We start from the raw sequence: 17,575 nt of genomic DNA, 5'->3' as shown, positions 1-17,575 counted from the left end.
ACTCTTCGATCTCTCTCATCATTAAATATATGTGTGTGTGCACATATATATATATATATATATATATATATATATATACATACACACACACACACACATAGAGAGAGAGATAGAGATACACACACACATATATAGAGAGAGATAGACATACACACACACACACACACATATATCCTAGTCTTTGCAACAGATTGTCCCATTCCTGAGAAAGTAACACTTTTGACTTCTACTAATTACTAACCTATTACTTTACTTCCTCAATGAACAACTGTACAGCTTCCATGATAATAATAATAATGAAATTGTGTATAGTGCTCAGGTACGCTACAACTTAAGCCAAATCTATTGGAGACCTAGTGAATCTATTGGAGACCCAGTGAAGCCTCATTCTTGAGAAATTTAAAGAAAAATATGTTGTTATATTTGACATAGTAAATTATTGTCATATTTGGTATGCAAATCTTCTATCTAAACTGCTTTGAATAAGTTTCCTGTAAGATTGGTTAGATCATTGTAGTTGATTAAAGTGCAACACTATAAAACCACCAAGGTCAGGAAGGCACAAGCATGGACAGCTTGTCACAAACTAAAGAAGCTCTGGAACTCCAAATTGCCCAGGCAAATCAGAATCAAGTTGTTCACTGCAACTGCCGAATCAGTGCTATTACATGGCAGTGAAACATGGACACAGACAAAAAAGTTATCAAACGGGTGAAATGACTGCTACACAAGGGTGCTTCAAATGACCCGAAATGTGAAATGGCAGTGACATATAACAAACGAATGCTGCAACTATCTGGTCATTGCATGCACCACCCTAAAGTAGGAGCATCCAAGTTAGTCTTGTGAAATTCACTTCATGGTGATGTAAGAAGAGGAAAATGTCATTACACTCACATCGAGAACTTGATTGCAAACATTGGCCTGGAATGTATCCAGGCCCTTGAGGCAGTGATGCTGGACTGAGAAGTGTCGTGAGAGGACTTTGTTACTGTGGCCGAGGTTGAAATCCAGACATAATTAAAAAAAATAACCAGTCTTGGAAAGCCTGCAGATCCCATGGTTACAACCCTTCCTACAGACCCAGCTATTTAAGAGACTTAATGCACATTGTCAACAACTAATGTAGTTGTAGCAAACTCCACAACAAACTAATAGCATAGTTTTCACATCAGGAAGAGTACTCAGTAAAGCAAAAGTTCTGAAAAGGAAAAATTACTGGGACATGCAAAGGACAGTTTGTTGTTACAGGCTGCAACTCACATTGCTCCTATCACTGTGCACTCATTAATGACCTCTCTGCAACACTTCAGAACATTATAATACCATCCTAATACATTATTCTTCTCAACCAATTTAAGTGTCAAAAGCACATAGACATAATAGTAGCAGCAGTATCCTTAAGATCTCTAAAACTTATGCAAAGATTAATAATAGCAGGAGCAGTAACCTTAAGAGCTCTAAAACTTATGCAAAGATACACATCGTCAGAGATAAATACACTTCCATTCTAATTAAATTTCTCTGTTTTGCATTTGATGTGACTAACATCAGAAAGCTATGGGCAGATTTGACAACAGAAAAAAAAATACCATATTGTACATGATAAATTACTGCATGTTGTAGTGCATAGTGTGGGCCTCAGCTAAAAGGTGGCATGATATGACTGCAATACTGGATCCGCTGACCATGTTATAAAACTTCTTAATCAAGGCTGGCATGAGCTACATTAAAAAAAAAAAAACTCAAAAAACTATAAAGCCTGTATATTGCTTCAGTAAAGAAAGCAACCCACAGTTAATCAATCCTTTCTTTTTAGTACTGAAAAATTCTTCCCCACTATCCTAATGAATCAATAGAACGTCTGACCAACTCGATATTAATTAAAAGACTTTCTGGCTATGTTGTATTTAAAAGAAATGCAGTAGTAGTAACAATAATGTAAATGTATTTAATTTAATATGTATAAATATGAATTGTATGTTCAAATACACGTGCACACAGAGATAATATATACATAGATAAGATTCTAGATAATTCGTAAATACTTCTCGATAATTCCATAAATGGAGAAGAGGTTCACTACAGAGAATTTCTCTTGCAGCATTTCCACAGAAATTTAGCTTTTGTTAATGAATGAATTAGCAGATAATCGATTTAGAGTTGTCTCCCTTACGTAATCCGGTAGAGGGCAATATCTGTTTTGATTGCCAAATTCATTTCTTGTATATTTAGTTCTAATAAGGAGTTATTTCATTACAAACTGTTGGCGATGTCTTGATATAACAATACCTTTTTATATTCATCCTCTTAGATAAAATGACGTCAAGCACCAAAAAGCGTTCTTTCTCGTAAGTTTCTAATTTCCTCTCTGCTTTAATCCTTTTCTTTTTATTAATTTCCCCATCTCAGTTGCTATTTATCTCTCAGCAGGTAACCGTGTCTATCTTCATTTTTACCATTACCGCATCATTGCTGTCGTATTCACTTACTGCACAGATTTTCATCGACTTCACAAATAGACAGACTTTTTTGCCCTATAAACTCACAACATCCCACTGTAATTCGTCGAATCTTTACTTGTACAATTTTTATATTTTTCATTTGGGATATATTTATATTAAACTACAAGTAAAGAAATATCATGATGTCTTTACACACACAGACACACACACTTGTTCTGTGCGTGATGTTGGGATGTGTTAATCTTTTACATTCGTTTGTCCGCTTCATTACTCGCTCATTTATTTATATGTAGCAATTTTTTTTTAAATAAAAGCCTTTTTATATCCTATTCTCACTCTCTCTCTCTCATATATATGTTTATGTGCTCGTTTTTTGTTTTTTTTTAAATCTTTCATTTAATCTAGAGCGAAAAATCTGTTATAAAATATTGATCTGGTTTTTCTCTGTATATTTATTTCATCACTGCTATGTTTGTAAAGGAATTTTACTGGTGCCTGATCAGTTTTTTCCCACATTTTCTCTGAGAGAAATAGACCAAAGGATGGGAATTCATTTTAAGTATAAAATTGTGTGTATGTGTACACACATTAAATGTGTGTGTGAATATATATATATATATATATATATATATATATATATATAATATATATATATATATATATATATATGTATGTATAGATTACATACATGCAAGCACACTGTAATAAATATATATAATCCATTCGGTGTTTAACAAAAATGTCATGTTAACTTCCATTCCATCTGTTCATGGAACAAGACGGTTTCGCTCTGCTTTCCCTCCTCTCCCATAAAACATACTGTCATCTTCTATAAATCTTTCATCCACTACTTAAACATATCGTTATGTATTAAGAAAAGAAACTCCGCTAGATAAATTAGGGTGATGGGCTGTAGCCCTCTTAGATAAATAATCCTAGCCGATAGTTAGATATCTCTGGAAATAAATAAAAACTAATTTATCAGAAATAAGGAGAAAAAAATTTTGTGATTTGTGCTTTCTTCATTTATTTCTATGATCACTTTTTCATGTTAGTTTTTAATTATATTTTGTATTTTATTTTAGATGGTAACATCTAGCTGTATGAAATTATTATTGTTCTCGTTAATACTTTATTTAAAGCTGTTGGATTTTGCTTTGTTGCTTGGTAAAATTTTTATCGTGTCGAACAAGGATTTAAAAAGAAACCATTTTATACTCTTCTAAAAATTGATCGTTTTCCACACAATGTTGTTTTTTTTTAACATTTTTCTTAATTTCACGTCAGTATGTTCTTTATTTTTCAAAATCAATATATTAACAATACATTCACTCATTACTCATGTCTTTTCATTTTAGTAGCTTTTCTCACTTGATTGTAATTTTTTAATTGCTTTAAGCTTGTTACTTCATGTATCAATATTTTACTTCGTGTTTTTTTTTTTTTTGGAGCGGGGGGTCTAGATGTGAATAACGTCACCGTTACAGCGCCAGATACCTCAGCGATCGAGGGAATTCGCATTAATGGAATATGAAGTTCTTATAGGCGTCAGGTCACCTAGCAATTGGAAGAGCATTAAAGCCATCATAGTTGGACCGAGGGTTAGGTTAAACTTCTCAGCTTCGTTTTTTTATTTAAACGTCTCTATCAATTTCACCTAAATGGAAGCCACCCTTAAAGGTTCGGGTAGCGATGGTGTATTCCCGCTTAGCTGCCTTGTTTTATCTCGGAGAATATTTAATCAAATTAAGAATGGCTGCTCTCTCACTTGAAAACGAAAGTCCACCAGTAGTGACCGCTGACTTTTAGAAGGAAAGTCTCTAAATGCATTAGTTACAGAGATTCCCAATTCATGTCTTCTCGCAGCTGGTCTCAGTCTGAGTGAGGTTTGTGCTTCTGATATCCGAGTGTTATCACGGACCCACAAGTCTCTATTCAGCAATGCAGGTTGGGTACCATCTACTCTGACATCCTATAAAATGTTAGGAAGGAATATGACTTTGCCCATGCTTTGGGCAGACATGAAATTTCAAGTCTAAGATTATGGTACCTATTTTTGGTTAGTGATACTCGCTGAGGGATACATATGGTTGATATTGACTCCAAGAACGTAGTTTAAAAAAAAATTGTTTCGTCTTGGTTGGCACAGTAGGCAAATGTTTTCTATACTCTTGGACTGACCAATGGCTTGTGAGTGAAATTGGAAACTACAGAACGACGTAGAATGTGCACGAGTTTGATGTGTGTGTTTGTGCCTTCAAATTGTGTACATGCAGGCGTGGTTGTTTGGTAAGAAGCTTGCTTCCCAACCACATGATTCCGGGTTCAGTCCCACTGCATGGCACCTTGAACAAGTGTTCTTTGCTATAACCTCGGGCTGACCAAAGCCTCGTGAGTAGATTAGCTAGACGGAAACTGAAAGAAGCTCGTCGTGTGTGTGTGTGTGTGCATGTATGTTTATATGTATATTTGTCTGTCCTCCACCACCAGCGCTTGACAACCGGTGTTGGTTTGTTTATGTTCCCGTAACTTAGCGGTCCAGCTAAAGAGATCTATAGAATAAAGTCAGGGGTCGATTTGTTCAACTAAAACCCTTCGAGACGGTGTCCCAGCATGACTGCAGTCAAATGACTGAAACAAATAAAAGATAAACGATGCTGCATGAAAAAATATCACAAGTGTCATTGGTGGTGTTATTGTTTACAGCTGTTGCAAAAACATGTCCAACCATTGAGTAGTTTGTCATTTGAAAGATCAAAGAAATAAGTATCTCAATTAGTCACCTGACCCTTGGTAAAAGTGGACATTAAAACATTGTCTGATTTACTTCAGAATTTTAATTTTTTTTTTTTTTTAAGAATGTAATTTTTTTTCTGTTACCATCTCCTATAAATGATGTGATATAAAACTGATTTTGTTGCTCCATAATCCCAGTTGGCTTTAGCTGAGTAAACATATGGTTTAGAGCTCATTGATCAAATGCTCCTGAATAATTAATAGGTCCAGCACATATCTTGGTTAACTGCAAACAACTTCAGTGTTTTCGTTATGCCATTTAAACAAATGACATAAATACTGGTTTCTTAATGGAAATGTCAGTCTTGTTCTCAACTTTACAAATAAAGATTTCTAATTGTTCTAACTTTATAAATCAAACTCGCCAAACTCGAGCAGTGATTTTTACTCTACATTTTGAATGTAAATCCAATCTTTGTCTTATCTGAAAGAGTGTGACTAATAATGAAATAATGGCTAGCTTGGTAAAAGCTATAACTATTGAAACTATATAACACTTTTGTCCCATGTATACATTATATACACATACATAACCTGGGGTGAAGTTTGTATAAACCTGTCATCTTCTCTCCTCTGTTGTGTGTATTTTTTATTGGGTTTTATATAATTGTCTTATGTTTATTGGTAACTGTAGAATTGTGAGATCATGAAAGTCCTGTACATATGTGTACTGGCCTGTCATTGAGTAGCTTACTATTTATTATAAAAGGTGGATAGTGTGACTTCACTAGATGACAACTTACCAAGTGTGAATTACATCTAAAGTTAGTTACATATTGACTTATTGAAATTTTGGATTAAAACAATTTTCATCCTTCAACAAATTATGTCATCACTAAGAATCAACCTTTCTGATTTAATTATTATAATTCTGTAGAGATTTTTGATAAATTTATTATCAAGTTTGAAAGATATCTTATGGTACTAGATGAGAATAATGAATTGGATTTATTTCTGTTAAGTCAGCAGCCAGTTACTGCAGTGGCTTGAAAAACAACAAATGAGATGGCTAAAGATGGCATTGCGTATTCAAGAGCAAAAATTTCGTTGTCTAATTTTATCAGTGGTGAAACTATACTTAGTGAACAAACAACACCATGTTCAATGAATCAACTGCCTGGGCAACCTACTAATAATTCTTGTGTCAGTTCTCTTTGATAGATATCAAAATTTTGTAGATTTCCTCTTATCATTTACAGAAAAGACATTATACTAAGAGTTAAACAAGGAAGCTAGTGAAAAGATAGTTTTGTCAAGTTGGGGGGAAAAGCTTTTATGTTGTAGAATGCTATATCTATTGTTTGTGCAAAAGAGTCCACTACTAGTGTTATAGTCAGCATTACTATGACTATAATCCTTGTGGTTTTGATAGAAAATCAACTTCAGTTTAGGTTAAGGATGCTTTTGATATGGATCAGGGACAGTACATGGTTGTACAGAATGTCCTCTTGATAAACAATGTCTTGTCAGATGACTCAGCATTTTGTGAAGGAATCTTGAAAACTAATAGTATTAACAGTATCATTCCTTCAAGTGGAAATTTCTTTTTTGTGCTGTAAATGATCAGTGACAGGAAATTATTTTTGATTCATGAAGACATTCTAGAAAAGCTAGTATTAATTCATAGTCCTGAATCATGTTCAGAAGGTATGGTCTATAACAGAAACAAGCTTAATTGAAAAATAATTGTTAAAAAATTGAAGTAAACAATTGACATGTTGTAAATGGAGTTTTTGTGGTTTACGGAATCTCATTCTGCCAACTTGGGAGTTTTGGCATTATCACAATATTGACGACTTCAGATTAAATTTAAAACTAAACTTCCACCTTTTAGCTGTTTCTACTGCATGTGTTGATCCCCAATTTAATAACTTATTTGACAAACCTTCAAAATGTTGAATTTTCATTGAGTGTATCAGGTTCATCAAAATTACAACTGATCAACTTATATTATCAACAAAACTTTCGCAGCAATTGTCATTAGAAGACCCAAACTAATTAATAAAAAGGTAAACATACAATTTACTGTGCTTGATTAATTTAAGCATTACTTTCAAATTTACCTAAAGAAAAGTAATTTCTTAAAGTATCCTTCAATATATCTTATTCACCTCGTGTGGTGCTCCTTGCTCTATTTATAGTACAGTAACACTCAGTTAAAAAACGCAATATTTTTAGAATTTCCAAGAAAATGAAATGTTCGTGAAAGTCAAACTACACCATCAGAAGGACAAAATATTACAATGGGTTGATATTACAAAACATAAGATAAACAATTGAATGAAGAACTCCACTTGCTTTAATGAGTAATAGATTGTCTTTTATGGTTCAAAGATCACATATCATTCAACACTGGAAAGATCAAATGACTCGTCATTAAAAGCAATTGGTTAGTTGAGAAGTGATTGGGATATTCGTTTACTGCCACATTCTATATCAAGTTGCAGTGGAGAGTCAGTTCTAATGAGCCACTGATCTTGTGCTCCTGAATCTAAGACTTAACTGATATATCTTGGATGTGTCATTCTCTCACATTAGTAAATATAACAAATGATACATCCCTTGATGACAACATATTAATTCATCACTCCTGTATAATTGCAACAATCCTAACAGACCTCAAAATAACAAGATTGCCTGCCTGTTTGAATAAAATTATGTCCTAATGATAAACAGTAACTACTTCAGTTTTGTGATGTTTTATTGTTAATTACTAGGTTTTATTTTAGTGATGAATTATTAATTTTGGAAAATATCTTCTAAATGCTTCTTCTTTATCTGTTTTATATATTGTAGAATTGCATGAGGACATGAGTACCATGCTCTTATATGTGTGTGTATGTGTATATATACACAGACCTATAGTAGACCAATCACTATTATAAAAGGTTAAAGGGATATTTTTAGTTAATAGCTTCTGAGGTTTGAAACATGTCTGTGGTTGGATACTGACTCCTTGAAATTGGAAATTCCAAATAAGTTCAGGAAATTCTTCCTGTTTTAAGTGTCTATAGGACTTGCCAATGCCATAAAATAAATTAGCTTATTTGTGTGAAGTTTAATCTTTAGGCTCATTAATCATTTTTGACAGTGTAAATTTTCTATAAATTCATGAGCAATAATATAGTTTAACTTCTATGACAATGAAGCTCTAGCAAATCTTTGCAAGAGTGTAACTGTGTAGTTATTTTTCCTGAGAATAACTGCTTTCTGCATTGAGAATCCCCATTTAACATTTAAACTGGCCATATCTGGCCCAAAAATTCTATCTGTTTTATGCTCAAACTGGCCAAATCTGGCCTCTCATACATACCCTACAATGTCATTCTGAAAAAATAAACAATTGCATCATCAACTTCTCAAAGCTCCAAGATAATGCATGATTCATTCGAAACAATGTGAATAAATAAGCATTACATTTGGCAGAATAATCTGAATGCTAAAGAGTTAAGAAATATCTCTAGGACCCTAATCTTATATCAATTGCTTGTTCATTTGCCATCATGGGTTAGACATATATGTTAACTGAGATATTTTTTAACAGCTGGATGCCTTCTTGTCACTAATTCTTACCTGATTTCCAAGTAAGGGTAATTTATTCCACATATTCTTCGGAAGCACTGAACCAGCAAATGATTTGTTGACTGGGGATCTCACTAAAGCTCACTAGCTTTTGCTCAACACTTTTTATACCAGTAAGGAATTTAAACATTCACACAAATACAGACATATGACAAGCTTCTATACAGTTTCCATTTACCATTTTCACTCACAAGATATGTTTTATATGCTTTTATCCAAAATGGAGACACTGATGTTTCATTATGCTTGATAATTGTTGAGGTTGTTCTTAACATGAAACCAATGATATCCTTAAGAATCTTTAACCACCAGTGTGGTGTTGAACACTCATTCTCATTGTTTGATATTTGTGTGTATGTGTGTTTATATATAGTTTACGTTATGAGAATGTAGAAACTTCAAGATGGTCAAATTATATATTCTAGCTGTATTGTTTTTATCTGTGGGACATAAAATTTATAAAATTTGGCTTAACGTCACAAGTTTTCCATTGACTACTTCTACTCTGGTTACTATCTGTCATTTATGCTATGTGCATGGGACTCTGATAGAGCAAATGATTTTGTTACTAATAAAAGCAGCAGTCCATAGCTGTGTGCTTATGAAGTTCACTTCTTACCTATATGACTTTTGGTTCAATCCCACTGCACAGCACTGATTAATGCCTTGATAGGGAATTTGGAAGATTGAAACTGAAAGAAATCCATTGCATATTGTTTGCATATTTGTGTGAAATTTTACAAAACTACACTGAGTACAGATAGCATCATTTTGGATTAAGCTACAACCAGTAAAGTTTGTTGATATTGCTTGTCAATAAGATAACCTGCTTTCTCTGTACTCTTGAATCCATCATTATCATCATCATACATCCACTTTCCATCCTGGCATGCATGGATATGACAGTTTAACAGGGAACTGGCAAGCTGCAGGGTTGTATCAAGCTTCAGTGTCATCATTGGCATGGTTTCTATGGCTGGATGCCCTTCCTAACACCAACCACTTTACAGTGTGTGCTGGGTGCTTTATTCATGCCACCAGCGCTGAGATAAAGTTGTCATGTAACTTACAAGACAGAAAAGAAGTAAAATGGGGAAAATTCTTCTGGAATAAAAATCCCTTTCATGAAAAACTAGTATGGATTGCCACCAGGAAGTGCATCCAGCCAGAAAAATCCTGCCTCAAAATTTACTTCTTAGCGATACTGGTATGTAAAACATGTTAAAGGAAAGGAAAAGATGACCTTAGATAACACCACAACAGCCAACCATGTTGATCTGTCTCCAACTTTTATTCCAAATACTACAGTTTTGTTCTTCAGAATGCTCTCATTTTCTTCATGGATGCTGCTTGGAACTTGAAAGATCAGCTATTATAAAAACCTCCTCACAGTGAAGACACAGGCTGGAAAGCTGAGGATTTTCCAATCAAAGCTGGATACAGTATGAGGCAATTGTTGTCGCTAGGCCTAACTTATAAAGCAAATACCATCAGGAGTGACATCCAGACTACAGTGGAGAAGGCAAGCCACTGGATTTGGTTAAAGAGATGATGAACAATGGCTGGAAGAATATCGAATGAAACCTAGTAACCAGTTGATCGAGCAGGTGGGGCTTCATTTCAGTGGTGTATGTGGTGGGGGCAGTGCACAATAATGTAATTGATTCACCCCTTCCCGCAAAATGGCTGCCCTTGTGGCAAAATTTGAATATTATTATATTCTCTTTTGAATATTATTGTATTTTCTTCACTTCTGCCTTGATTCCATTTTAGGCATAGACATTTCTCTTCCCATATTAAATCCACTGGTTATTAAAGTTAAAAATGTAGTAACCACTCTACTTTATTTACCCCCCTTTTTTAAATGTGAATATGGATTCTTAGTTTATATTGAATTCATCCTCTTTGAAAGTAGACTTCAAATTGGAAAAACTTGCCAACTAATTTGTTTCATTCTGAATAGATGTTATTGTATTATATAATTACTTATTATAATACCAACTTGACTCCAGCATTGCTGTTGTAGTCATGTGACTTTTTTCAAATTGTTGCTTATACATTATTTGAAGTATAATTATAACCATTTTGCTTTTATGATCCACAGTCGTGTGGAAGGACTTTGGGAAGAAGTGAACAATATAATATCCTAATCAACAGAGTTGTCATTTAAGAGGTGGTTGAGGAAGAGACCACTTACAGCAGATCAGCTTACTATAGTGTTAAATAATGGCATTGCTTGTCTTCCAGCCTTAACTTTTCAAACTGTTAGATGAAACTGTTTCAAAATTGTCCAGTATTTCTAAATTTAGTAACCACATTTAATTGCTACATACATGTGTACGCATGTAAGTGAAAAGACTTTGTTGGAAACAATTACTTTCAAATATGTACCTTGTATATATATTATTTATATTATTTATGTTTTTTTTATATATATATTTATATTATATATATATATATATATATATATAAATATATATATGTGTGTGTGTGTGTGTGTGTGTAATTATATATACTAGCAGACACTACACTTCAGACAGTTTTCTGCTCGTCATAATGAAACTCAAACATTGTTGAAGCATAGGTGTTGTTAGGAAGTGCTTCCCCACCACATGATCTGATCCAGTCCCACTGCATGGCATCTTGGGTAGAGTCTTCTACTATAGTCCCAGGCCAACCAAAACTTTGTGAGTGGATTTAACCGATGGAAAGAAGTCTGTTATTTGTGTCTCCTCATCTTGACATCTCATGGTAGTTAGTTGTAAGCAAGTGTCACTGTCATATGATTCATATCATTTTTGTTTCCAGTCTTCCATGAAAACCTGTCCAGCAAAGAGGAAATATTATCTTACTTGGAAAAAAAGGTGTGAGTTGGTGACCAGGAAGGATTTCTGGCCATACAAAAATCTACCTCAGTAGAAAAGTGAGCATTAGATGGATGACACACACAAGTATAACTGGTTACAAAATGAACGTCTTAACTGTAGTTTTTGTATTCAGTCCCACTGCATGATCTAGAGCCAGTGCCTTTTACTACAGCTTCGGGCCAACCAATGCTTTCTCAGTGCATACAAGAGACAGAAACAGAAAGAAGCTTATTATATATAATGTGTGTGTGTTCATGTCTCCTTGTCTAGGCATTGTGAACTAATTGTAAACAAGTATCATCCTTCATCTACATTCTTCCAAGAAAACATTTTGCCTTCTTTCTGCTGCTTGTTTGAAGGACCAAGGAGGGTAATTTTGGAAACAGGTGATGGATGGCAACAGAAAGATCATTTGGCAATAGAAAATTTGTTTTGACAAATTTTATCTGACCCATGCAAGCATAGGTTAAAACAATGATATATATATATATGTATGTATAATATATATTAATATATATATGTATATTATATATTAGTTGATATATATATATGTATAATATATATTAGTTAAGGTGCATGGCTCAGTTATTAGAGCATCGTGCTTACAATTGTTTCATTCCTAGACCAGGCTGTGTTGTGTTCTTGAGCTAGACACTTTATTTTGTGTTGCTCCAGTTCACTCAGCTGTAGAATAGAATTGCGATGTCAATAGTGCCAAGCTGTATTGGTCTTTCCCTTGGACAACATTGGTGGCATGGAGAGGGGAGACTGGTATGCTGGTCATCCACAAACAGCCTTGCCTGGAGGGGAACTTTCTTGGTGCAATCTTATGGTCATTTGTGACCAAAGTGGGGTGGGTCTTTATTAGGACCTATATTCAATAAAACCTTTAAGGTAGAAGGCTGTGATTGTGAGAGAACTAGCTGCTATTTCATCAAGTTGAACAACCTTGTGTCAGTGCTTTGTTAAACAAGATTTACATAGGAACAATTCTCTTCTTCCTTCCGTATGTCTTACACTTTCAATTTCGTATCTTCAGACTACATACTCGAAGTAACAGGTTACACAATTTAGTGTCACCTTTAGAGATGAGTTTTGACTTCTGAAGTTAATGAAAGGCAGCTTTTTATTTATTTATTTATTTATTTATTTTTACCTCAGTCACACTTATATACATATTATTAGATATGAATTTTAATCCTTTTACCAAAATTATCACTAAACACTGATACAGTTAGCCAAGCCTACAAACCATTTTAGTTGTTCACCTTAGGCTTCTAGTGTCCTCAACGTTGACATGAATCTGCTCCATTTTCTGTCTCTATAAAGCTTTTGCCTTGTTTAAGAAATCAATAATTGCATTATATTGAACTAGTCAGTTTGACCATAACTGGCACAACTCAAACACATAAAAATAAAAGATCGAATCAGTCAGTTGTTAAAATTGTGTCATGAAATTTAGTAAACTGCAGTGGCTGTAAGGTTTCATTGCCTAACTACTAATCACCTAAAATTTACATATCTTATGTTCTGTTTTTGGGAAGGTGCATTACAATGTTTATTTCAGTCTACCTGGCTGACAATAGGCATCATTCTTGCTGCAAAGCTCATATGTAGTTAACACAGGGAAAAACATCTGTCAAAATATAAATCTGCCACAATAGTGTGTGAATGTGTAGGCTTATTACATATTATGTAGAAACACGGTGTAGATTTAGGGTACATGCACACATTTTCCCATGCTAGCATGGGTTGGACTTGAAAATAACTTCCAGGAACCGAGCTTGAGTTTGGTGGTCTTTCTCACACTGAACTTATACATGTGTGTTTATGTATGTAATTAAAAGTAGCTGTTGAGAACTATTCCAATGGAGACTAAAGAGAAGTGGTGTAGAGGAGCGGGAGAAATCTTTAGTGTTAAAGATAACCTTCCTTTATTGTGGGGAGGTACAATAAAATATACACATTCCAGTTTGTGAAATTTTTGTTTTGTTTTTCTGATTTTTAAGTGAAGTGAGAAGGCAGTGCTCATATTCTTTTTCAAGGCTTCCAAGACCAGTGGCAGAGGGAGGATGATTTCCTCAAACCTGGTACTTGACCTGAATGTTTGCAACAGAATAGATTTTGCTAAAGGTGCACAAGCTACCTGGTGGCTTATAGAAAAGGTATCCAGCTATAAAAATCATTCCCTACAAAAGAGGGAAGGAAGAAATGAAGAAAACAAGTGTTTGCAAGCTCCAGCTGGGCTACATTTTCAAGTAAACAGTAACTGAATAAAAACACTGGTACAAACTTGAAATTCCTCATACTAGTGATGCTATAAAACGCACCCAGTCCATGCTGTAGGAGTGGTTAGCAATGGGAAGAGTACCTACTGAATACGTTAGTAGCAAGAGATTGGTGATTTTTCTGTGACCCATGTGACAAATGACACAGGATTATGACAGGAGATAAGACAGAAAGATCTGTCCAACCCATATTAGCATGTAAAAATGTATGTGCAGTAGTACCTTGTAGTACGAGTGCATCATTGTACGAGTAATTTGCTGTACGAGCCAAGACTTGTGCAAATTTTTGTCTTGAAGTACAAGCAGAAATCTGTAGTACGAGCACAGAAATCATCCAATCTTTAAGGTAATTCAGTTAATAAAACCAGTTTACATATTTCTTTTACATTCTCTTTTTTTTTTTATTTATAATTGTCATTTTACTTGTAACTACACCTTTTCTGTTTTAATATCCATAAAAACATCATTTTTGGGTGGTTTTGTGGGGCTGGAATGGATTAATAATATTTTAGTTAATTTCAATGGGGAGAATTGATTTGTAAAACGAGTAAATCGCAAGATGAATTCGGTCATGGAACGAATTAAACTCATACTGCGAGGTATCACTGTAAAATATAAATTCATGGATTTAATCCAAAACAAAGTATGAGTTGCAGTTGTTCTCCCTCTTATTATCCAAATATATTTTACAATGTTGGTACTTTTACTTAACACTCCACGTTACATATTGTTCATCCTAAAATTAAAGTTGTAAATCTTTCAGACATTATAGTCCACCAAAACCACCTAATTCCATTTGAAATACATGGATCCTTAAACATCTCAGGCAGATTAGTGGTACTGTTTAAATTTTGTTTCCAAAATGATTTATGAGTAAAGAGCTGGATAACTATAGTTTTGTCAAATTGGGTTTTAATCAATTTTAATCAATTTTAATCAATTTCCAGAGCATAAATAGTTTGAGTTCATAAGTGTTTATTTGCTTCAGTTTTTTTGTTTTTTTCTCGATCCAATTTTTAGGAAATAAAATTAAGAAAAATTCTGTATCATATTTTGAAGGTCTAGTGTAAACAATTATTTTACTTTCTTTCATGTATCTTTTATTTAGTTGGTAATTTAACATATTTTCCATCTAATTTTTTTCCCCACCAATCTTTTAAGATATCAGTAGCTTTGCAGCTTTAAACATTTGTATAGAAAATAGATTATTTCACACCAGAATGTTCATGCATTACTAACAGCTAACAGAAAAAAAAAAAAAACTTTTATATTTTTATTGTGTGACTTCAGACAACTCTGTTCAAGCAAAACCTACATACATATTTTCAGTAAGTTAGACTGAAGGAATGTTGAAAGTATGTCCACACATTTACAGCTTAACCCATTAGCATTCAAACTACTCTGTCAAATGTAATGCTTATTTATTCACATTGCTTTGAGTTAATCATGCATTATCTTGTAGCTTCGAGATTTCACTTATGTTTACCCTGCACATGTGAAAGCAGGGTATTGTAATCCCTTATTTTTTGTCTGTCTGTCTGCAAAATTACTGGAAAACGGCTGAATGGATTTCACCACACTTGGCAGAAATACACATTGGGTGAGTGGCTTGAAACAATGAACATTTGGTTTGATTATCTTAAAAAAAACAAATTTTAAAAAAAAAAATCAAACTTATAAATTTCCCAATAGGCAAGTGGTCATATTATTTTGTTCACTTTTTCATATGAATTTAGGTCAATTAAAAAGCATTAGTATGCAATGCATTGTAAGCCACACTAATTTGTGAAAACAAATTTATTTGCGTGCAGGGTATGCATCACCCCTCCGATGCCTTTTGCATTATTCTTAGAATGTTATTGTTGAGTAAGTGTGAGAGGTTAGATCTGATTGATTTGAACATAAAACATGTAGAATATAAGGGCCAGATGTGGCTGGTTTAAATGTTAAAGAGTTAAATGTTAATTACAACTTTTCTTAGTTATCTTCATCTCTCAGAGTGAAAAGACTTAAAGAAAGTGATTTAGAAAAAATTTTCTAATGATTCTAAAAGTCAAAATATTTTCATTGTTAGGGTAGTGTTATTATAACCACATGTCCTCATTTCTACAAATCACTGTACCATAAACTGCTAGGTCATAACTAGCTGGACCAGGTTAAGTAATGTAGTATTGGGACACAGTATAATGGCTATAGCATATTTTAAATTCTCAAGCTCTCACACAATATCTTTTCCATTTGTCAAAAGGCATAGAATTTAAGTAGGATAAATTTACTCTGACAGGAAATGGGTTTGTATTGTTGCAGCAAAAGATTTATTATATAGATTTAATAAGAAGAGACTTAGTTCTTCCCTCACAGCTAGCCTGTAAATCAGGCTGTAAGACATCTCCAATCATCTTGGTTTTGCGCACAGTTGCCTGCATCCTCCCAGGTGATGCTAAATTGCTTCAGATCTTCTTTGAAAGTGACACATGTCTTCATGAATCACCCTCTCTTTTTTTTAATCTCTCACAGTACTCATTGTGTAGCCGTCTTTGGTAGTCATTCTTCTTGCAGTTGGAAAACATGACCTGAAAGTCTCACTCCTCTTTTTGCCACAATCTCCTGCAGGCTGCACAGATTAGCTTTTCTCAAGCCTAAGGATCAACTCTAAAAAAAAACAAGGTGATGCAGGGCAAATGAGCAAACAGTTACACAATTTTTTGTGAATGAAGTTTCCAGTGAAGTAAGAAGCCTAGAATTAGTTAATTAGCCATCATTTATATGAACCAATGACTTCAGTGACCAGTTATTTCCAACCTATTGTCCTTATGAGAGATTATTTATGATTAGAAAAAATAAACCTACTTTCTTAATGAATATGTGCAAAAGAGCCAGTTAAATGGGTTTTCTCCCAATAACTCACTGTTCATTCAAATCTTCTGTCAAGAATTTTTACTGAACTCAATCAACAGCTTGAACATTTATCAAAAAAGTTTTCTAGACAATTACTTCCATCATTATATTCTTTGTTTCTTGACATTTTAATCAGGTTCACTGCTGTTGTGTTCTGAAGCATTCTGGTGCATATGTATAGTGCTGGTTAATAATCTACTCAATGAGGCTAGCAATGCCACTACTGAAAAATTGTGGACTAATAACTGTACATTTGATGATAGCCAGGAAATTAGATTGTTAATACCTTTTTCTGGTGAGAAATATAAATATTCATAGTTCAAATCCAATGTAGGACAATTTACATATTCAGGAATATATCACCTGATAGTTGTAGATTTACTTAAACTTACAGATAAAAGCATTGGTGAAATTAATAACTCCGATAACTTTAATTACAAATATTTCAATTTTTAATTTTGATGGTGAGAGGGATCTCACATTTTGTCAGCAATGACAACCAGCAGACATTTGGATACAGTTTGCTAGTAAATTGACTAAATCCAAATTGCCATGAAAAAATTTGCCCTCAACACTGTATCAATACTATTCTAGTTTACAATATACCATTCTTTTAGGTGCTCTACAATTCTAAGTTTGCAACTCCAGTGTATTGAAGATAAGGGCTAAAAAGGTATGG

At 33.8% G+C, this 17,575-nt stretch overlaps 1 protein-coding gene across 4 annotated transcripts in view; it reads left to right on the top strand.

Annotated features, from left to right (window-relative positions):
• Window positions 1-2,218: 2,218 nt before the first annotated feature.
• LOC106872962 (dnaJ homolog subfamily C member 5) overlaps window positions 2,219-17,575 on the top strand; it is a 107,209-nt gene continuing 91,852 nt past the window's right edge. For all 4 annotated transcript variants that reach the window (XM_014920150.3, XM_052973245.2, XM_014920149.3 and 1 more), the window contains exon 1: window positions 2,219-2,351. In XM_014920150.3, the coding sequence (XP_014775636.1) occupies window positions 2,320-2,351 (32 nt within the window). In that variant the 5' untranslated portion in view covers window positions 2,219-2,319. The remainder of the gene's footprint in view (window positions 2,352-17,575) is intronic.

This window comes from Octopus bimaculoides, chromosome 15 (assembly GCF_046866305.1).
Source record: "Octopus bimaculoides isolate indiv1 chromosome 15, ASM4686630v1, whole genome shotgun sequence".
Classification (NCBI taxonomy): domain Eukaryota; kingdom Metazoa; phylum Mollusca; class Cephalopoda; order Octopoda; family Octopodidae; genus Octopus; species Octopus bimaculoides.
Note: the sequence above shows the minus strand (reverse complement) of the source record. Positions and strands in the feature narration are given on the sequence as shown.